Below are 24297 nucleotides of genomic sequence, written 5' to 3'. Positions count from 1 at the left end.
ATTGACCAATGTGTATGGGGTCTTTTAGACAAACAGCAGTTGAACCTCCCAATTTGATGGGATCAGTTACTCTAATATTTATGGGGGTGATGGCTGGTGGTTTGTACCAAAGGGAAAAAAATCACCAGCAGTCTTATCTGGCAGCAGCTTATTCCCCTCTCCCACATGCATGTTCATAGCAGATAAGTATGCATGTGTATGTAGGGGGGAGGGCTGCATCCATGTTTTTTTCCAGATTCCCTATAGCTGCATCCAACTTCTTCAGCCACCGGTATTCAAATGCCAAAAAAACTGGATTTGAGCATGCTCGAGTTGCGGTCATCGGCAGTCCCTATATACTTAGCTCAGCTACAATGCAAAACGTCACAGAATAAAATAAAATCAATATAAATGAACACTTGTGAGTAAACATTGTGAATATTGTTGTGATGAGACAAAAATAGACACAATTGTTGAATGACAGAAGCCGATGCTGTGGGAGCTAATAAAGACGCACTTCTTCAATTAAGTCTTCTTTTCAGCAGTAGTCCCAAGCCCGGATTTCACTTTCATTTAAACCACTAATCCCACAAATGTTCCTGACCCAAACGTACAAATAATTAACCGCAAAGCATTTTCCTTTTTAAAGCTAAAAGATAAAATAAGTAATTAAAAAAATAAATAAATTCCCAATTTCTTTTTTCAAAGCACCCCGGAAACTGGGGGGGGGGTCTTTAAAACCCACTTGAACAAGAAAGAGTTTTTATTTACAATTAGGGGGATTACAAGAGCTATAATTGCTGAATTCTTTGCTTCATCAATTAATAGAAGGAAAATTAACCAAGACAAGATAAAGTCAGTATGGGTTGGTAGTAGTGCTGCCTGATCTGTGTTACTAGTAATACATACCCATGCAGTCATGAATGTTATTAGGATAAATGAACCACAAAATGCATCCAGTTAATACATAAACATTTCAGGCGCAGCCGCTTATTTTTGCATTACATCCTGTATGTTCTAATGGATGATCACGATGAACAGCTGCCACTGAAGAACCGCAAATTCCAAGTTACTAGTTATTACAGTTTACGCCAATTGCCACGGGGGGAAGCTTAAGTGCCTGAATTAATGATGATGTGAGTAGCAGCAAAATAAAACCTATATTTACTTTCAACACACAAGGAGATAGAGGTGAAATATACAATACGCAGGGAGATGTATTAAAGTAGCGCAAGCTGTCAAGCACTGATGGGAGACAAAGAAAAATGGATAATGGATTCGGTTTTCATAAAGAACACTGGAATGCATAATTTGTAACATCTATTTAGGAAGCTAATAATTTACAGAACAAGAGTACAGCTAGTAATAGGGAATACGATTCTCTCTACGTTGGACTGTGACAGCGAGACAATACGCGTGGGCTATTACTCTCCTATCGGCAATAGCTGCGGAGGACCTTGATCTTGATGAAACATTCATTGGATAAAACAATGGTGTAGTCATATGTGACACATTTAAGCAGCATAAGCATACAAGATGGAACTATGCAAGGATACCCATAATAGTGGAAGACAGTACTCATGGAAGCATGTAACATCGGAATAAACATTGCTGTGCTTCTGTGAGCACTGTCTTCCACTATTACATTGATCTTGGGTTCTCAACTGTGGTTGAGTCAGACAAAGTCCACATGAAGACATGCAATACATTCACCTAATAGGCTCTGGGATTGCTGCTCAACAAAGAACCTTTTCCAATAAGTGTACAGTGATGTGACCATACTTGATGGTGCAGTTTTATTGTACACACATATATTTACTTATAGAACATATTTATATTATTATTTTACTTATTTACATATAACTCCTGTCATCAAGCTCTGAAACGGTTTAAATCTTTGCACTACTTTATTGACACAGCCGCGTGGTTGTGTCCGTACAGTAGCGCAAAGATTTATACTGTTCCGGAGCTTCCGGCATTAACATGAATATACAGTAGCACATTATTTGTAATTGTGGACTGTGCACGGAACATGCGAATGATCCTCCTGGGTTTTGTTGCACTGAATCTGTGAATGGCCCTCCTGTGTTCTGTTGCATTTTTTTTTTTTTTTTACTAGTTATCTATTATGTGTTTGTGTCATTAAGATTTTCAGAAACACTTACAAAAGGTCACATCTATAAAAGATTAGTTTTAAGGGCTACAACCCTGTAATATAAACACACACTTGGTCAACATTGAGTTGGCCAAGTCTGATGCCGCTCTGGCATTTATACGCATATATGCACCAAAATACTACATGAAACAGTAACACCAGAGCAGAGAAAGTGAAGAACAGTAAAGCTCCACATTAACTGTAATTTGTACAGGTGTGATTACATGTCCATAAAAGAAAAAAAAAACAAATAAATTAGGTTTATTACCAAGGCTACAAAACATATCCTAGTGAATGTATCACTGATCAGTCCAAAACTGTGATTGCCAATTTATAACAGGTCTCTCAATTTTAGATAGAACAGGATGACACTGGATGTAGGACTATGCTGGAAAAAGAAGCGGATCACTGTGACACTAATGAAAACAAATGAACTATATAATAATGTCTGGAATCTTCATTTTGGCGCTGTTCATCTGTCCATCAAACCAACCAAGCACGTTAGTGGTCAAGGCAGCAGAATGGGTGAGGCACAGAAAAGCTGTGCTTTCAGGCTTTGTATCAGCAATAAAGCTTCTCATTGTAAGGCTCCATTTCCCATAGATTTGTTCTGCTGCCCAGACTAGAAAAAAAATAAGAGGTGACTGTTCCCATAATAAAATCAAATGGGCCACCAGACGGATGCAACATCCAGTAGGCTGTATGAAGCTGTCACTGTGTCCATTGGTGCACGCAAAGTCCCTTTTCCTCATGTCCTGAGGTGACCTTCGTTTCCTATGCAGTAAGGTGATAGACGTATGCTGATGTACAATCTACTTACCGTACCATCATTATTAGTTACACTATGTCTGCTCTCAAAATCACAATGGACTGTTATTCTAACATGAGATTTTCTACAGCTGTAGTAAGATAACCTAGAAAGCCACTGCTATAGCTATATATATATATATATATATATATATATATATATATATATATGCCTTAATGATAATTCTTTGCATGAAAACGTGATTTTAAAAATTGTTTCTGTTCAGCAGGATGATTTATTGAGCAAATTCTTAATATTTGTGAAGTCTAGGGCTCCTTTTAGACACAAAGATTTCTTGGCAATGGGGATATACTTACCAGCCATGCTGCTTGTCATTCGGTATCTGGCTCTTCAGTCTTTGCGCCGGCAGCAAAGGCCGGAGGACCTTAGAACCAGATGCCTGATCCCAAGCAATGTGGATGTAAGTATACACTGCTGGTTGTGATCTGGAAACTGACAGTACAGATATATACATATCTGCGCTGTCAGTTTCCCCTTATCTTTTTCAGCCACACAAACCTGGGATGATTAAAAGCTGCAGGAGCGTTCCTGGCGATGCTTCTGGTTGACAGTCTGCCAGTGTAAAAGGACGCTAAGCTGACTAGACCTTTAATAAGAATGAATCTAGGAATGGATATATATCCCACATGAAACTGCATCTCACATTATTTTTTACTTTATACTAGTGTTTTATATTACTTATGCTCACTGAGTTTTGTTACAAAGAAAGTTCAGGCTTAGTGAATTTTTCTGCCTTGATTGTTTGCAAACTACAGTACATCAACCATCTACTGTTCACACTGTTCACATATTCCAACAGGTTTCCATTGACCCTGACAGGTAGAATAGCGTTGTTTGAACCACTAATGAAAAGTCAATGTAATTGTCTTAGCCTAATAATCTTGTCACATGAAATACTTAGTTGAGATATAAATGAATGTTCCTAACAGAGATAACACAGACAAGTGCACGTGTGCACTAGACCATAGTTACATGTTTTCTGTTCAATAAAATGTGATAGTCGACATGTCTCCAGAGGTGAAAAACTAAATTTCACCCCCTGGATTTTGCTGCAGAATTGACGTGATGTAGACTTTTTTTTTTTTTTTTTACGTCTTGATATCCTCCCCCACCTTCACATAGTGTAAATACGCTTGTCTTTACAATCAAATCCTTTTTGAAACTTCCTTTCAATTGTGACTAGCACAGCATTTTCTGTTTAAATGCAGTGGAAAAATTATGGATGTAAAAAAGTTGCATTCTGATGCGTAATAGGTCTGTTTTAAGCCTGAAAATACACCCTGTCACAAAAACTCTGAGTGTGATCACAATTAAAGTCTATGTACACACTTGAAAAACATTTGCAATTATTGCTTTGCACTTTTTATAGTGCAAATTAAATATTTTTCCATAGATATCTATTTGAAAAAAAAGTTCTTACTTTTACTGCATGAGCTCTATCTTCTCCCTACACTTGTAAACAGCCTACATGATTCTTTCTTGCAGACTGCTTTGTATCTTCTCTCCTCCAGCTATGTGAGCTGCCCTCCAAGATTTTTTTCCCTTCTGACTACCATCTGAGCTGATCTTTACTGACCTCCTGCTGTGTAAGCAAAATGCATGTCATCCGCAACCAGGAAGTAGCTGAGAGGACCAGGGGCAAGGAGAGTAGGCAGGGCACATGGCAGCTGAAGGTTGGGCATAAAAGTATTGATTATTTTTTAGATTTATGCCAATTCTTTTATCCCTGGATAACTCGTTTAATTTTGCATTCAGGAAACAGATTAACAACTTAAAAAAATCAGTGCAAAGGTGTCCATATACTTTAATGAATTACCTACCTTTAAAATATATTTATATCAGAAAGACCATGTTACATCAGTTCATCTATCCATCTGTCTTATTACAGGTAAGACATGCAGGCAGCTGACACTTGGTTTAATTAGAAAAATGATAATTCACGATGACAAGTGCACTTGAGGATCTGAATGCGATTCATTAACGAAGATTCAGCTTTGCTTTGTCAAAAACTTCTGTTCTGATCACGTCAGAATAGTTATTTACTTAGAAACTTTGGGATTAAGTGATTTAAACTGGAATTCTCACTGGTAAGTAGAATGACTAATTACCACAGCATTTAGCCCGTAATTACAATCAGCGCTCTATAAATACTCAGCAATTGTAATCAATGGTGATTTGATAACGAGCTGATCGCTCCTTTCACTCGCTGGTTTCGATGTGTCAATTTCATTGACAGCTTTTCAAACTACAATATCATATTTCACTTTATGTAGAAAAGGGTTCCCCAACTTGTGGCCTTCCAACTGCTGCAAAACTACAACTCCCAGCATGTCCTGACTGCAACTGTTTGTATTGACATCTTTACGTGCTTGCATGTATTAAAAAAAAAAAAAAAAAGGTCTTATCCAACCCAGTGGTAAAGTTGCAAACAGCCGTTAGGTGTAGTGTACACTGTTATACATATATGCTACTGATACAGTATATAATCAATGTGTGAGTATACCTGATACTGCATTCCCATGTTTGTTTTGAGAACTGCAGAGTAAACACATAAAAACACATGGCACTTACATACTTTACCAGTATCAGTCGGCAAAACTTGATACTGCAGCAGAGTTAAGGGGGTAGCACTGAAGTGGACGCATGATTATGTTATCTACTGATATTTCCCTACAAGCAGACGACTAGTGCAACTTTTTTTTACTGGAAGACACACACACTTTAGGCACATTGTTATTTTAGGGCGATGCACGGTGCACAATGCCTAAGGCAATATAGGCGAGGGAGTACTGACCTGTATAAAGTATGAGAATGTTAAACTGTACTTTCAGTGAAGTGCTATAGAGAACTAAGCAAAATTAACAAAAACATGAACTAAATTTTACCAGGTGATAAATCAGGATGAACTAGACTTTTGTTTATGTGATATAAATTCTGCACCCACTGCTGCAGAACATGATGCTCCAGACAAGTTCACTTGCTGTAAAAATAAGCATTATTATATTTGCCTTACAGTCTGCACACAATATTACAAGAGCTTAGGGTTACAATGGATAAGCCATTTTTAGTAATTTGATTGTGGGCAATTGTGTTTAGTTTATTTCTCAACTAGACGGGTGATGTTTAATCTCTAAATACCCAACATCACTGACTTTAATTACTAAACTTTACTTTTTCTTCCATACATCTCAAAGTTTAAGTAATTACATCTATTGCAAAATAAAAAAAAACCTACAGAACTTTCCTCTTACAACTGACATTACAGGATTATGAACAGGAATTATACCCTGAAAGAGCTGACAGGACATGTCAATACTTTATAATGCCAATAGGGCAACATTCACACTGCATGGCCAATATTGATTCATTGGAGTTCCATTTCTGCCAAAGTTCAAAACACACATAGGTTACCTGAATTAGACAAAGCCTTTTCTTGGGATCTATCAGGGCATGTTGACCTGTTGGTGGGAATTGTTTTTTTAGACTCAACAATAAAGCATGCCCTCCTGTATCACCCATAAGTAGCATCCCGTGATTCAGAACTCACAGTACTATCGTGATTCTCCGAAAATAAGACAGGGTCTTTTATTATTTAAGGGCTAGGGCTAATTTTGGGTAGGTATTTTTTCCATGCAGTCACATATTATGCTTGATTCCTTTCTTGTACTCCACAGAATAGCTTTTTCTTTGAACTCCTGTTGTCTGGGGGGTAAAAATGTATCTATACAGTATACCATTTAGAAATGAGCTAACCTATTTGTAGATTATGTCTGAATCTGTGGACTCGGCGGGCAGGGGGAGGAGCTATAGAGTGGGTGAGTGGGTTTTTCAGTGGCAGGATGTAGCGGGGCACTTATCCAGGATGGTTGGAAGATATGGCATGCCTGTACGTTGTCTTTGTGATGTCACATGACATACCCTAGCAGTGAAGGAGCAGAGTGTAACTAGGACTTATTTTTACGGCTTATATACCATGCCTACTCCAAAAACCCTGCAACAATAAAGCAAAGGCTTATTTTCAGGCTAGGTTTTATTTTTGGAGAAACAGGGTTGATAAGCTTTTGTAAGGAAGGAAGGAAGGACATGAAATCTGGAATGGTTTACCACAACCCCTCCGGATCTTCATGCATATCTTTTTGAAATGTATTGTTTATTCCGTATTTGAACATCCTAGTATATATTCCCCCCAAGTACTTCCATACCTGAATAGGGAAACACATTTCTGTGAATGTAAAACACTTCTATGCTGATACCCAAAGCTACTGTATACCATAGACTTTGTTATAGAAAATGTATAGTCCTTGAATACTCCATATCTTTGAATGCTCATTTAGTTTAATCCCTGGCTGTTTCGGTAAAAGTGATCCAAGGTAAAATGCCCATGAAACTTTTCTAGTCCCCACTATACAAACAGATTATGACTGTGTTCACTTTAGAAATGCTCCCTGATGAGTTCACATTAGACATCACATTCCTCCTATGGTCCCAGGATGCTTCCCGGCATGTGCCATTTAGACTTGCAGCTATTTGCAGCACCTTGTTAATAACGTAACATCCTTTATTCCAATGTACAGCTCTGATTTGTTTTATGATAAGTCCCTCTTCTAGGAACACAGCTTCCTTATTTGTTCAGCTACATTTGAGAAATATCAGCTTCCACGTCCTATCGCATAATGCTACCTCTGGCTGATCTCTTTTGATGGGATTTATCTTCTTTGGACTTCAACCACGTCAAAAATCTTTACATGCATGAAAGTTAGTTGTGGCTTTTGATCGTATTTGGGTAATGGGAAGAGATAAGACAGTTCGCAGCTTGACCAAAGGATTGAAGGAAAAATTGTGTTCTCAACAATGAATTCATTTAGAATTAAATACAGAGCAACTGGCGGATGATTAAATCAGATAAATGAACAACCCCACGCCCACGAATCATTAAATCACCTTTGATGCATCTCCTCTGTTCTCTTTTTTTTTCTGCCTGCTTTTCATTGATGTGCTGCCTGAATGCAAACTGTAATCTTCACTTAAACTGTTAATTAAAGAGATCCAGAACTTGTAAACCTTCCGAAAGGTTAAAGAACTGAGGAGAGGTGTCCTTATGGTAACCTCTAATTTGGTTACACAATCTCCATAAACTTTTGTGCTGATGCGTAAAACTGCTTTCTAGCCCTATGGTCCATTGTATATCAACGCAAGAGGAAAGCAGAAATCCACTTACCATTAACGCATTCAAAGATGTCGCAGCATTTTCCTGGCGTTCCATTGCCTCGTGAGACTATCCGAGGGATTGACCCTGCTTCACATACAGGGAAGCTGCAGTTCCCAGAGAGACATTCACATCTGTGAATAAGCACAAAGTGGAGAGAGTGTCAGTGCTACAGATCACTTAGTTCCTTGCAAAAATAATTAAGTAGCAATTAAACACATTGGGAAACCCCAGTGTACATTCGGTATTGCCAGCAGATGTCAAAACAGTCTATTACTTGTACAAGTTCTGCATTATTAGTCAGTGCACAGAATCAGTACACTAAGAGATGCCAAAATCAATAGGGTTTATTCACTTTCCTTACTGAGGAGAAATGAACATGGCTATGTCCTTATTAGAATTAGATATGCCAATGGTCTTAATAGCAATCATTATGGCATCACCCTGATTGAATAAAGCATAAGTGCTGTCATTTCTTAAGTATTTTCTGGACGTGCTGTCAACATTACATCGACCAAAACATATGGTCCCTTATGTTTTTAATACATGTCGCAAGAAGACACCTAGAACAAAACTGTACAAAACCGAGCTGACTTTTACTCTCCAACCCCCTCCAGCTCAGTACAGCCCATCAGAGTGGTAAGATTTTAGGGCAGTGTTTGCTTTGTTTTTGCTCTGTCTTCTTCAACATGAGACACTGGGCCCTGGGGAGATGCATAAGAGCACCGGCACAAAAGAAACAACAACCTCCTGGGTTCGAAACATGCAGATGGAAATTATGCCATGCATACAGAACAGACTGATGATCCACTCAACACTTCCTCTCCTACTACAATATCTTATTTGAAGCTCCACATTTTGGCTAGTAAAAACTTTTATTTCTTTACTGGTTCCTCTTCTATTTCACCTGCCAATGCTCCCTTCATGTAATAATGATGAACCAAGCTTAAAGGGGATGTCCCAGAATCATGATTAGCTATGATATATAAGTTATCTATGATAGAGGGGGAAGGGGTCAGCTCTATGATATATTTTGTACTATTATTTGACTCTATTTGAAGTTACAGCTGACCTGACAGTCAATACAGAGTATTTCAGAAAGAAGGGAGCTAAATTGCTGAGGTGAGTTCTGTAGTGGACGGGGAGGGAAGATGCTGCCAGAAAGGTGCAGAGACATGGGGGGTATACAAAACAAGGGTGTGTGGAGGTCTTGACCACAAATGCCTCTTCTGCCCATGTTCCTTTAAAATTACAGCAGTAAGAGCTTCTTTTTGGCTGTTGCACCTTTATCAAGGCAGAAACTCTAAGGGAGACTGTACAGACGCTCTGCTATGATGGTACCCTTTTTACTATAGGGATGTGATAACAAACTGCATGTGAGGTATGTAATATATATATATTTTATTAGATGGATGGATAGATAGATAGATAGATAGATCAATCGATACACTGCCAATGTGTGTGATACATGTTTGTGTGTGTAATTTGTAAGTATGCACATGTATTTGTAATGTTTAAAAATGTGTATATGTAGCTGTACCATACATGTGTGCTGTATAGCAATGCTACAAATGTATATGTAAAATCTTTGCAATAAGTTGTCTCCAAAAACTATTTCAACATAAACCCGCTAAACATGTGACCTTATATATTACATTATTTATGGTTGTATAGTATACAGTAGATGGTAAGTGTACATACTAAAAGTATGCAGAGTTGCACATTATACAAGCCTCTTAAGAGAACTGCATGAAAAGTTTAACCCTATGCAGTATAAAATACCTTTTAAACACGAATTTCCCATGTTAGAAATATTAGCTTACACAGTACATGTCTTGTAGCTCCGAGGAGCTGCCATCTCTGTCATGTGAGCGTACTAAGAGAAATGCTCATTCCACTTGGATCACAGGATTTCAGCTCTTAGGTCTACCGTAAAACATGTTAGAGACACATGTACAGATTCGGGGCACCAGGAATGATGCAATAAATAGTATAACACCCAGGTTATAGTGACATCTGCTGCATTTGTACTTTATACTGCACTTATTCTCAGTGTAAGCCATGGTAGGGTACATGCAGGGGAGGATGTGATTCTTATCTGAATCATGAAAGATGATTTAATTTTCTATTTTTTATTTAGTTCTCTAAGTGATTCTGATACCTTGGAACCTATAGGAGGGTCCATTAATTCTGATATCATACTGTGTCTGGCAGCAGAAGACACGGAGGGGATGACTATTTCTATAATAGCTGCACATCACAAGGCAGCCGAGAGAGGATGCAGCTTCTCAATGACACAACTGGAGTAATTATGCGTATTCAGCCTCGCTGTGACCTCACACGTGTTTCCTCCTACAGCTCTCACATCACTGTGACTAGAATGCTGAGGTGCTACAGAACTCAGTGTCTGATTATACCAACAGAGGGTATTGTTCCACACGAGAACACTAACACTATTCTGGATTGTATTTGTATTTTAAGACTCATTTTCATTTTCCATAAATGACTCATAATGGAAACAAGGTGATCCCAGTACTGTAAAAGCAGGTTGGATCAAAGAATGTGTGATGGCCTCCTACTCTTGTAAAACTAGAGGAGTAGCCATTCGCTTTGCCCAATCTCTCCCTTACACTATTACTGACATTTGTGCAGACCCTGAGGGAAGATTCTTATACCTTATTATACACAGTAAACCTTTCGCCCTACTTAACCTCTACGCACTGAACCATCCCAATGTACATTTTTTTCTGATGTACTCCCAATTTCTATCCTCTTAACTGAACACAACTTTGCTTGTGATCTGTGATTGATGGTGATTTTAATGTGGTACTTTCCTAACACCTGGACCGGTCTTCAGGGGCCACATACGATATCAAATCAGCTCACGTCCTACTCTCCATGATGCCACATTTCACCCTCTTGGACCCCTGGCACGTGGCCCACACTATGGACAGGAACTATACATTCTACTCTTTAGTGCATAATGTGTACTCACAGATAGAGTATCTCCTACTCTCTGATCCTCTCTTTGAAAAAGTTCAATCTACCTTTAAAGAACCCATCTTGGTGTCAGAATACGCATCAATCCAACTTACATAAGCTATCGCGCCTCAAATGCCACAACATTAAAATTGGAAGTTTCCTTCTCATCTTTTCCATTTAGAAGAATTTCCATAATTATCTCCACCACCGGGGAAATTTTCTTGATGATAATGATGAGCCTTCCACCCCTATAATAATAATATTAATAATAATATCTTTATTATATTTCTTTATTATGGAGCACTTCCAAGGCGGTCTTGCGGGGACACATCACTTCCTACATGATCCACCGCAAGAGGAACAGAGTTAGAAATGACATCAGGTACACTCAGATCTCCTGGCGGCGCATAGTCTATACCTAGACTACCAACTTTTGGCCAAGCTGACCAAACTGTTCCATTATATCGCAACTGAAACAGCACATTATGGGTAGAGTTCATTCTGCCACAAGTGAAATTTTCTCTATTCTGGCATCTTTTTTAACCAAACTATATTCAACCCCCATACAATTCTACCCAAACGTGGGTTCTTTTTAATTCTTCTAATCTTACATCTCTCAGCCAGGAACAGAGGGATTTACTCCCAGACCCCATTACTGACAGAGCGGAAGCAAATATCATTTCTGACCTTCATAATATTAAAGCTCCCAGGCCCTGATGGCCTTAGCGCAGAATAATACAAAATGCTTAAACCATTACTAGTACCCCTCCTTACTTCTTTACTAATATATACATCATAGGTTCCCACCCAGAAAAATTCCTTGACTCTCATACAATTGTCTTGTCTAAACCACATAAAGATCCCACACTTGTGACCTCATACCATCCTATTTCTCCACTTTATGTAGATTACAAATTATTGGCCAGGATTGTGCTGGACAGACTGCAAACTTTTTTAACTCAAATCTAATCTCTCCATCAACTGCGGTTCACTAAAGGAAGAAACCCCACTCTGGGGGTCCGCTCAGGGGTGGCAGCCACAGTCCTGGTCAATTAATCCAAATTTCCTACAACCATGCTTCTCAGCTTAAATACAATATTTTCTTCCTTTACCCCAACTCAGACTATACATCTACTACTTATGATATAAACAAATGGTCTACCCACAACCTTCAGTTCTTCCCTTCGCCACTTCTCAAAACCTTAACCAAAACACTCAAGTTTAATCCATCGGTCTCCTACTGGGTAATTACACTGAAAATCCTCACCCAGGGGTTATATAACCCACCAAAAAATGTTTCTGATGTGTAACCTTCCCAACCCAGCTAGCTCCAGGTGTGAGGAGACCACCACTGACCATTTCCACTTCCTATGTGATGGCCCTCAAATTAAATAATTTTGGCAGACGATTCACGCCTGCCGCGACACACGTCCCTTATACGTTTCCCCTGCAACTCGCCTGGGCTCTCTTTGGACAACTTCCTGAAACTGATACCAACATTCCTCATAAACATACTCACCTACATTACCACATCTCAGCAGCCAGGAAAGAAAAAAAAAAAACATACAAACCTGGTTAGCACCCGATTCACCTATCCTCCATTTTTTTTCTAGAAAAACTCGCTGGCTGAGTGAGCCTGGAATGTCACATCGCAGGTCCTCTCTCTAACCAGGAAGTGGCCGGGGTCCAGAGCATCGGTACGTGGGCACCAGCACTGGAGCCAACAAGGTAAGTGCATGTTATTTTTTTACTTTACTTTAAGCAGGGTTTAAATAAACTACACAACTTTGGCAAATAAGATCATTGGATTTTGCCAACAAGATTGGGACTGTTGACAAGTATGCAAACACCGATGGTCTGGCCCGGAGAGACTTGCATTTCAACAGGCAAGTCTGTGTATTAGCTCTACAGCTTTCTGGTATGATATCATTGTTTATATTTTCTTTACTTAGCCTGTATGTGTTACAAATCAAGGATTACCATGTTTTTAATTTCCTAATGAAATAATGAAGATGTCAATTTAATTAAAAAGAAAATTGATATTTTTAGACTGTGCAAAATTTAATTTGAGAAAACTTTATGATTTGAAATGAAACTAAAATGTTTGTACACTTCAAACTCTTTGGAGCCTTTGCGTCATGGGAATTCATTTTATTCACACACTGTAAATCGTAACACTGACTGCACACAGTAATTGGAGACAATTCCAGAATTAATCAAGACTCTGCCTGAACCTTAAGCCTGGCACTAAATGAAAATTCTGTGAATCTTTGGCCAGCAAGGCCACAAATGAGATTTAATGTGCCATAAATTGTCACACTCATCTGTTACATGTTGTAGATCACTACCGTGTCACCTTACAGGTCACTATTAATATGTATACAATAGCTAGGCCACTTTAGTATGGAGTCAAAAGCATTAGTATGTCTGTCATGCAGTACAGGAACTTTAAGGCCCCAAGCTGCTCTGTTTGCTCTGCACAATATGGAGTCTGCATAAGTCAATATGCTGCATGACGATTGTAACCTCCCTATAGGACACAATAAAGCCTGATATACAATTCACATTCATATGACATTCTTATCATTACTTTCATCTCAGATATGGGAGAAAATACACAGAAAATGCTAATAAAATGAACTGAAGTAAAGCAAAACTTAACATAAAATACTAACAATGTTGATCTAAAAGCTGACACTAGCAAAACCATCCATACTTCCATTTAGTTCTATATTTTGGTCTCTATTTCACTACAGTAGTGTACATGAGAGCTATTGTGCATTTGACAGTCTATTAATTTTCTACTGGAATCTGTGTATACTCCCTTCCTCTGTACACTTTGGTTTTACGCCCACAGCCCAAAAGTTTGCTCTCACCGAAGGTTGCCTCCTATAAATTGTCCCCATGTCAGTGAGAATGCATACTTTTCCATACTTCATACGTTTATGTGCCAGTCCTGGTTTTAGCTTACCAGTGGTTTGGCTGTAATACATAAAAGCGTGTTTTACAATTGTCTAACACTGATTGTAAGAGGGTGCACATAAGGAAATTTGTACTGTCACATCTATTCACTTTTTTTTTCACAATCAGGAAATGACTACACTCAGGTCTTATACACAAGATGGCTATATAAAAACTCATCTCTATTCTACTCCTGAGCAATGAAGAGATGTATCTAATTAAAATCAATGTGTATGTAAATACCCCTGTGAAATGACTAAACTCTCATATGACAAAGCTGTACAATATGTGGGACTGTCCACCAGGGATGTCTTAATATACTACTCTCCACCACCACCATATACTATTGGAGCTTTACAAAGCACACAAAGTAGTCCAAAAATAGTCCTGACTTTGAAGTGCAGCTGTGTGTAGGTGAAACATTCCCTCTAAGTGAATCAGCATTAAATGGCTATCTATAACATCCCAGCATCAGTAAGATTACTGGCCACTTCCTTATGTCCGCTTCAGCTCAAGATTGCTGACAGGAGTCTGTATTGCCAGATGCCTGAGGACAGCTGAGCCTGAAAGATGAAAATGACTTTCTTTCAATCTAAGTGATGGTTGGCATGATATTAATTGATATCAATAGCTATTAAACATACTTGCAATGAGTGACTGCACTTTGAAAGCCATGTGTTTCCTCCCAAGGACTATTTGGACCTCTATTATAATTGTAATAACAAGTGAAAGCAAAATCGGAGGTATAAAGAATGGAGCTACTGTGCTCGGGATAAATTTCCCCTGACAATATGTATTTAATAACATGTGTCCCGGAGCTAAAACTGAAACGGAGCAATATTTTATTCTTCACTTACTCCTTTTATTAAACCGTAAAATAATGAAAAACAGCTTTCTTTTAATAAACTTTAAAGGAACCTATGATATCATTGTATCTTTAAGCAATGGGTGGAAAAGGATATAAAACCAGAAATGCTATATCTTTTATTTTGTATTTTTATTATTAGAATTTGGGAACGTCAGTTTTTTTTTTATAAAGAAAACAAAGTGTGCTTTGCTAAATACATCCCCACTTATCTCAGAGAGGAGTTTTTCAGGACTTCAAGAGGTATTCTATGGAGTGTTTTACATGTATATATTTGTGTTTAGAAGTCTGCTCAGGTGGTAAGAAACCAAATAACCTGTACTAACCTTCCCTTGGTCCTACTGCACAACCAATCAATGACCAAAGCAATGTATGACGTCAGCCATAGACCCGCTGACCTGGAAAGTGTTGCACAGCAGGACTGGACTTCCAGAGAACAGTGGTGGTGGCGGAGTGAGGAAGGCGAGCAGAGGCTATTTTGTTTCTTACCACTTCCATGAGCAAAACTGTAAAATGATATCAATAATAATAATAATAATAATAATAATAATAATAATAATAAATCCGGGAATACCTCTTAAATACTAAAGGGGTTCTCCATGGATTTTCCTTTCAAATCAACTCGTTTCAGAAAGTTATATAGATTTGTAATTTACTTCTATTTTAAAAACTCAAGTCTCCCAGTACTTATCATCTGCTGTACAGTCATGGCCAAAAGTTTTGGAGAACGACACAAATATTATATTTGTGATCTGCTATTTTATTATGATCTGCTATTTTATTATGATCTGCTGCCCTCTGGTTTTTACGTGTGTTTGTCAGATGTTTTTATCACATACAGAAATATAACTGCAGTCATACTATGAGTAACAAAAGCTTATATTGACAGTTAGAATGAGTTAATGCAGCAAGTGAATATTTGCAGTGTTGACCCTTCTTCAGGACCTCTGCAATTCTCCCTAGCATGCTCTCAATCAACTTCTGGACCAAATCCTGACTGATAGCAGTCCATTCTTGCACAATCAATGCTTGCAAAATTTGTTGGTTTTTGTTTGTCCACCCGTCTCTAGATGATTGACCACAAGTTCTCAATGGGATTAAGATCTGGGGAGTTTCTAGGCCATGAACCCAAAATCTCTATGTTTTGTTCCCTGAGCCATTTAGTTATGACCTTTGCTTTATGGCAAGGTGCTCCATCATGCTGGAGAAGGCATTGTTGATCGCCAAACTGCTCTTGGACGGTTGGGAGAAGTTGCTCTTGGAGGACATTCTGGTACCATTTTTTATTCATGGCTGTATTTTTAGGCAAGACTGTGAAAGAGCCGATTCCCTTGGCAGAGAAGCAACCCCACACATGAATGGTTTCAGGATGCTTTACAGTTGGCATGAGACAAGACTGGTGGTAGCGCTCACCTCGTCTTCTCCAAATAAGCTGTTTACCAGATGTCCCAAACAATCGGAAAGGGGATTCATCAGAGAAAATGACTTTTCTTCAGTCCTCAGCAGTCTACTCCCTGTACCTTTTGCAGTATATTAGTCTGTCCCTGATGTTTCTTTCTGGAGAGAAGTGGCTTTTTTGCTGCCCTCCTTGAGACCAGGCCTTGCTCCAAGAGTCTCCACCTCACAGTGCATGCAGATGCGCTCACACCTGCCTGCTGCCATTCCTGAGCAAGCTCTGCACTGCTGGTAGCCTGATCCCGCAGCTGAAACACTTAAGAGATGGCCCTGGCGCTTGCTGGTCTTTCTTGGGTGCCCTGGAGCCTTTTGGCAACAATGGAACCTCTCTCCTTGAAGTTCTTGATAATGCGATAGATTGTTGACTGAGGTGCAATCTTTCTAGCTGCGATACCCTTCCCTGTTAGGCCATTTTTGTGCAGTGCAATGATGACTGCACGTTTCTTTAGAGATAACCATGGTTAACAGAAGAGAAACAATAATGTCAAGCACCAGCCTCCTTTTAAAGTGTCCAGTGGTGTCATTCTTACTTAATCATGACAAATTGATCTCCAGCCCTGTGATCATCAACACCCACACCTGTGTTAATGGAGCAATCACTGAAACAATGTTAGCTGGTCCTTTTAGGGCAGGGCTGCAATGATCTTGAAATGTGTTTTGGGGGATAAAGTTCATTTTCTAGGCAAATATTGACTTTGCAAGTAATTGCTGTTAAGCTTATCACTTTGGATAACATTCTAGAGTATATGCAAATTGCCATTTTAAAAACTGAAGCAGTAAACTTTGTAAAAATTAATATTTGTATCATTCTCAAAACTTTTGGCCACGACTGTATATTCTGCAGGAAATGTTTTCTATTCAGTCCGACACAGTGCTCTCTGCTGACATCTCTGTCCAAGACAGGGACTGTCCAGAACAGGAAAAGTTTTCTATGGGAATTTGCTGCTACTGTAGACAGTTCAGGTCTTGGACAGAGATGTCAGCAGAGAGCACTGTGTCAGACTGGAAAGAATACACCACTTCCTGCAGGACATACAGCAGCTGATAACTATGGGAAGACTTGTGATTTTTAAATATAAGCAAATTACAAATCTATATAAAACTTTCTGAAACTAGTTGATTTGAAAGAAAAAGATTTTTGCTGGACAACCCCTTCCTTCTCTTAGGATAGTATTCTTCATCCTCAGCGCTTTTTTTGTCCTATTAGAAATTAAATCTTTAAAGTGACACTGTCACCCCTATTTGCATTTTGACTGCTCTCCACAGGGGTAAAGGGTAAATGTTACAGCTTTCATTACTTATTTTATATCACACCTCATGGTGTTTGTTTTGGTAAAAAGTCGTTTTTATCACCTGTGGATTGGTATATGTGGGTGGGGCCTCGCGGTCTTTGTGCCACATCGCTCCGTCCCTAGTGCCACTTAGCCCCAATCCATGATGTCATCGCCACAAAGGCCCCGCCCTCTCAGCAGCCATTGGAAGGGCCAGCCTAAAGCTCTAGGCCCCACCCCCCTAGATTGTCTCACACCAATGGCCGCTGAGGGGCGGGGCGATGTGGTGATGGTTTCACAGATGGGAGCGGGGCTAAGTGGTGCTAGGGGCGGAGCGATGTGGCACTAAGACTGCGAGGCCCCGCCCACATATACCAATCCACAGGTGATAAAAACGACTTTTTACCAGAACAAGCACCATGAGGAGTGATATAAAATAAGTAATGAAAGCTGTAACATTTACCGTTTACACCTGTGGAGAGCAGTCAAAATGCAATAGGGGGTGACAGTGTCACTTTAAGCTAATTCAGCATTTTTGTGCCCTGGGGGAGGATCTGCCGCACCCAGAGCATCAATCAAACCCACTCTGCTGACATTCAGGGGGCAGACCGGTGCGCTGGTTAAAGTAGTCCCTTTCCCTGTGCACTAAACCACCTAATTAGCATAAAGACTAAGCTCCTAATAGCACGGAAACGTCACCAAGGATGAAGATCAGATATTACCTTCATCCTCAGCACTGTGCGCTATAGGAACATATCAGCAGGTTAGATTCTTTTTCTTTTATGAAGAGAATGCTTGTGTGGACCACTCTAGACTTATTGGTACATAACGCTTATAATGCATGTTCTATGGTTATAATACAACTCCTTTGTTTTTATGAAGACACCATTTCGTCCTAAATCAAAGCCCAAATTCCACGTTTTCTAGCAGACGTTAACTTGGATCTATACATGTCTATATCAAATAGATTGAATTAACAGCTATTACATGTTTTGTCTAGCTCAATGATTATGTGCTAACAAACCTTCAAAACCAATTTTTCTTTGTGAATGATTACCCATAAAAGTGCGAACAATTCAGTCTTTCATGTACATGTTAAGCAGATGTTTGCGTTTAAGGAGGTGTAGGTGGTGATCTCAGTTGTCATGTTTCCAATAGCAAAACAGTTTATAAATGTTCATGAGATAATTCAGTGCTATGTATGTCATACTATATCTGTAAGCGTTTGTGACACCAACAAGCAAATCCAGAAAGCTACGATATTGAGGGGGAAATGATGGAGACCTCACACAGTTACACTAATGTCTAGGATATGTTACCGGGTTACAGGTTTAGGAACAGGTAAAGCAGCTCTACCGCGTGAGGACACAACATTACCTGCTTGACGTCTTTAAATGTGACCTAAATTATTTCAGCTCCAAAACACTTCTTCCTTATGTTCCTAATAAAACTTGTCACTAATAAAACTAATTATATGAGATTACCCCCAAGGCTAAGTCTTGTACATAGCTAATACGTTCCTAAAAATTGCGTACTTTCTTGGGTACTCTTCTTTGTGCAACCATGTTACATAAAAGATTTAAAGTGGAACTCCAGAGATTTAAAAAAAAAAAAGGTTTTATTTCAGAAAGTTATACAGATTTCTAAATTGCTTCTATTGAAAAATATCAATCCTTCCACTACTTATCAGCTCCTGTATGCCCTGCAGGAAGTGGTGTATCTTTTCCAGTTCGACACATTGCTCTCTGATACCACCTCTGTCTGTGACAAGAACTGTCCAGACATAGTACATTCCCATAGAAAACCTCTCCTGAAAGTTCCTGTCACAGGCAGAGGCGGCAGCAGAGAGCACTGTGTCAGACTGGAAAACACCACTTCCTGCAGAACATCCAACAGCTGATAAGTACTGAAAGACTTGATATTTTTTAATACAAGTAATTTACAAGCCTGTATAACACCAGTTTATTTAAACATTTTCTCCTCCAGAGAAAACCTTTAAGAAGCCAGTCTAAGAAACTGGAGGGACCTGGCGTGGTTCCCACCTCTTGGTTATGGTGTATACATATTGAAAAAATTTTTAACAACTAAAATACAGAAGATGTAAACACAGACAATGTCACTGATTTATCTACATATTTACTTTTAGACTCAAATCACCTAGATCCGAAGGGAACAATGTCCTTGGCTGAAAGCACTAACAAGGTTAACTCTGCTCAAGTATTTTTGGCTGAAAACATACAAAGAGCATTGACGGTCCTCCTGATCTCAAGAATGTGAGCAGTTTATTTTTTTTGTGTCTTGTCTTAATAACCTCCAACATACTGTAAATACATTTATGTTTCTCAAACATTACTTATTAATGAGATCATATACATGCACCGCTACTGTCCTCGGGTGACTCCAGTCGTGGAATGGGACAATGTCAGCATTGTGCTCGGTCGCTCTGCTTTCTCAGGCACACACAGTATTTTTGCCACACTCATCTCTTTTAAATTTACCACAAACAAATGTGGGTTGTAAAACCTTTATGAGTTAGATAGAAACCAATATAATGTTCTTGTATTAATCCCCATCAGCTTTTAGGTTCCTATAATTTCCTGACTATAATCACTATAGTTTATTGTTATTCATAGCTTTTGGAGTATGGCCACACAAGGCGTAAAACATGCAGCTTTTGCTGCACCACAATCCCCAACAGTGTATACATGTGCACCTGCAGATTTTGGGGAGCACTGCAAATTTAGGAGGGAACAGTCAGTCTATTTAAAATCCAAAACTGTGGATTTAGTCTTGGACCCACAAATTTTGACCTTCCCATTGAAATTAATGGGAACATTTTTGAAAGAAGCATAGCCGCAGCATAAGTTGACAAACTAGATTTATTGAGAAATTTGGATTTTATTATTGAAGACAAGGGGGGAATTCATCCATTAAGCAGCAGTATCCAAACCATAAACTGCATTGCTGTGGATCTGAAATCTGCATCAGAGTACAATGTCCATGCAGCAATAATGCAGATACCTTAATTCTCATTCACATTGTTACTATTGTAAATGCTGCAGATTTTCCACAAAGTAATTCTGCTCAGAAATTCTGTAGCATTTGGCCCTTGTGTGGAGGGGTTGCCCAGGATGGATTAGATAAGCATATGATAAGCATGTATACTCATGGTGCATTTCCACATAGAAATTTATCTGACAGACCTTTGAAGCCAAAGCCAGGAACAGACTATGAACAGAGAACAGGTCATAAAGGAAAAAATGAGATATAGCCTCTTTGGCTTCAAAAATCTGTAAGATAAATCTGTGTGTGTAAATGTGTCATTACTCTGCTTATTTGCACCAATGTAGAAGTAAGAGTGAATTCACATACAGGAAATAAGATCCTTTTATGCACAACTTTTTGCAGGCCTCAATCAGATGATCTACACAATTCAACAACTGCTGTGTATGAACACACCTTAATACTAGATGAAACTAACAGACAGGTGTGGCATCAATGTTTGCAGAAAGAAGCCAAGTTTTTCAAAGGTTGGGACTATATAGCAATTTTGGCTAAGGGGGTCCTACAAACAAAGATCGCAATGTTGCACTGTTTAGATCAGTCAGCCAAGGTACAACAAGATCCTGGCAGTGGCCAAAATTGCTGTGCAGCCTATTTTATTTATCATCTTATATTTATACTAAAGGGGTAGTGCGGCGCTAAGAAATTATTCACAAAATGTGAATGGCCCCTTTCCAGTGTTCCCCCACCCCCGCCCGTGTACCCAGAAGTGTAGTGCACTATACATACCTGATTCGTGCCGACCGACCCAGTCTGTAATCTGTCAAAGACGTCATCTTCGGGAGGCCGGCCGATCCGCTCCTGCCATCCCTTATGCTGGCCCCCCTCTGCCGCATCATAACTGTGCTCATCCGCAATCGCGGCTGAGCAGCTGATGACGCGGCAGAGGGGGGCCAGCATGAGTGACGGCAGGAGAGGGTCGGCCGGCCTCCCGAAGATGACGTCTTTGACAGAAGATTACAGACGGGGGTCGGTTGACATGAATCAGGTATGTATAGTGCATCACACTTCCGGGTACACGGACGGGGGTGGGGGAACACGGGGAAAGGGGCCATTCACATACATAACATACATTACAAAGTTGTATAACTTTGTAATGTGTGTTATTTTGTGAATAATATCTTAGCGCCGCACTACCCCTTTAACCCCTTAAGGTCAAAGCCAATTTTTTGTTTGCGCTTTTGCTTTTTCCACTTTATGTTTAAAAGACCATAACACTTGCATTTTTTCACCTAGAGACCCACATGAGCCCTTATTTTTTTGCAGCACCAATTGTACTTTGCAATGACAGACTTTATTTTCCCATAAAATATGCTGCGAAAACGGAACAAAATCATTTGCGCTGTCAAATTGAAAAAAAAAAGGAATTTGTTTTCATTTCAGGGAGTTTTGTGTTTACGCCGTTCATCCTGAGGTAAAACTGACTTGTTATGCATGTTCCTCAAGTCGTTACGATTAAAACGATGTGTAACATGTATAACTTTTAAAAGATTTAAACCATTGTTAACAAATATATGCTTCTTAAAATCGCTCTATTCCTATGCTTATAGCGCTTTCATCCTTTGGTTTATGGGGCTGATTGAGGTGCGTATATACGACTTTTTGATCGCATTTTATTACATTTTTTCTGGATTTGATGCGACCAAAAATGCACAATTTCGCATTTTGGTATTTTTTTGGGCTGACGCCGTTTACCGTGCGAGATCAGGAATGTGAGAATTTATAAGTTCAGGCGATTACGCGCGCGGAGATACCAAATATGTTTATTTATTTGTTTATTTATTTTTATAAAATGGGAAAAGGGGGGTCATTTGGACTTGTATTAGGGGAGGGGATTTTTTATTAATAAAAAAAAATATTTTTACTTTTTTTTTACATTAACTAGAAGTCCCCCTGGGGGACTTGTATATACGCAGAACTGATCTCTCATAGAGATCAATGCTGTGTATAAACACAGCAAAGATCCATTAGATAGGTGATAGATTGCTTTGGCCTGCTGCAGGCCACAGCAATCTATTGCCGAGCCGGGAACAGCGTTATTGCGACGCTAAGGCCCGTCACGGGCAGAAGGACGGATCTCCCCCCGACCCACTAGACACCAAGGACATGCGGTGCAATGGGGTACTCCAGCGTGGGGGCACTTTTTGGGGGGGACCGGGGAGGAGGTGGCTGAAATAAAAGTCGTCCACTCACCTCCCAGGTTCCAGCGGCGGGTCACTCATCGCGGCGCTCCGGTGCCCAGTTCCCGGCCGCTTCCTGGTGTGTGGCGCCACCCGAGACGCTGCGTCTCAGGGCCGCTAAGCCACTCATTGAAGGAGGCGGGATCCAAGCGGACTTCAAACGGATCCCGCCACCTTCACTGAGTGGCTGAGCGGCCCTGAGACGTAGCGTCTCGGGCGGCGTCAGACACCAGGAAGCGGGGACGGGAACCGGGCACCGGAGCGCCGCGATGAGTGACCCGCCGCTGGAACCGGAGAGGTGAGTGGATGTCTTTTATTTCAGCCACCTCCTCCCCGGTCCCCCACAAAAAGTGCCCCCACGCTGGATAACCCCTTTAATTAGCTGGCGCGGCAACGGGACCCACGCCGGCTAATAGAGGCGCTCCCCAGCTACAGATTACAGCTGGGAGCAGCGCCGTTCAGAGCGGGGTCCCGGCGGGACCCCTCTCTGAACTCCCCCCCCAGGCACCATTACGTATCAGATACATCATGGGTCGCTAAGGGTTAAAACTCTCCTAAACAGGTCACCACTAGAGTGGAAGCAGGCTCGAGTCCGATCATTTGGCAATACCGGTGGTCATAGGCTGAATCCATGTTTTTCATGGATTGAGCCACCAGTATTCAAATGTTGAACAATCAGCTCAAGTTGTGCTCATCTCTAGTCACCATTTCTGGCTCCCTGTGTCTGCTAACACATGCAATGACCATGTAATAATGTTGAATCACATATTTTTATAGCTCTGTGATGTGTTCTTCTTAACTCTATAAATTAACAACCAACTGCGTGTTATCAGATAGGTCAGAAGTGGTGATCAGTTCCCTTTAAATGTTCCCGAGGACTGCAACAACATTGGTCTGAAGGCAGAAAATCTCAAAGGTAGAAAAAGAAAAAACAAAACAAAGAAACTGCCATTTTATTACTAACATTTTAACCTTTAAAAAAAAAAATTGCAAGCGAAACTGCTGGATAGATAGCAACAGGATATGTGAACATAAAGGATAAGTGTACCTTAAAAAAGTTGAAAGACTGTATTGCACAATACCTAGACTTTATTCCTATAAAACCGGAAAACTTTAAGTTGGGCCGAGACACTGGTGACACTTTTTACACCAGAGAATCTAAAGCTCAGTAGAGTTCTAACAGCTGCTGAATGACATTTATGGTTCTCTAAATATTTTAAGTTCCCATTATTGTAGCTACATTTAGATCCATACATATCTGAACTAAGACAACATTTTTTCTCATTTTTGTTTAGTACATTAAAACATTTTTTAACAAAACTGTTCAGATGCAGCTGAAGTTTAGACTTGC

The 24297-nt window shown here is 39.8% G+C and overlaps 1 protein-coding gene across 2 annotated transcripts in view; it reads right to left on the bottom strand.

Moving 5' to 3' along the window:
* The window catches only part of CRIM1 (cysteine rich transmembrane BMP regulator 1), a 555578-nt gene that overhangs the window by 256059 nt on the left and 275222 nt on the right, over positions 1-24297 (bottom strand). For both annotated transcript variants that reach the window (XM_069955382.1, XM_069955383.1), the window contains exon 5: positions 8182-8303. In XM_069955382.1, the coding sequence (XP_069811483.1) occupies positions 8182-8303 (122 nt within the window). The remainder of the gene's footprint in view (positions 1-8181; positions 8304-24297) is intronic.

The sequence above is a fragment of the Dendropsophus ebraccatus genome, chromosome 15, assembly GCF_027789765.1.
Source record: "Dendropsophus ebraccatus isolate aDenEbr1 chromosome 15, aDenEbr1.pat, whole genome shotgun sequence".
Classification (NCBI taxonomy): Eukaryota; Metazoa; Chordata; class Amphibia; order Anura; family Hylidae; genus Dendropsophus; species Dendropsophus ebraccatus.
Note: the sequence above shows the minus strand (reverse complement) of the source record. Positions and strands in the feature narration are given on the sequence as shown.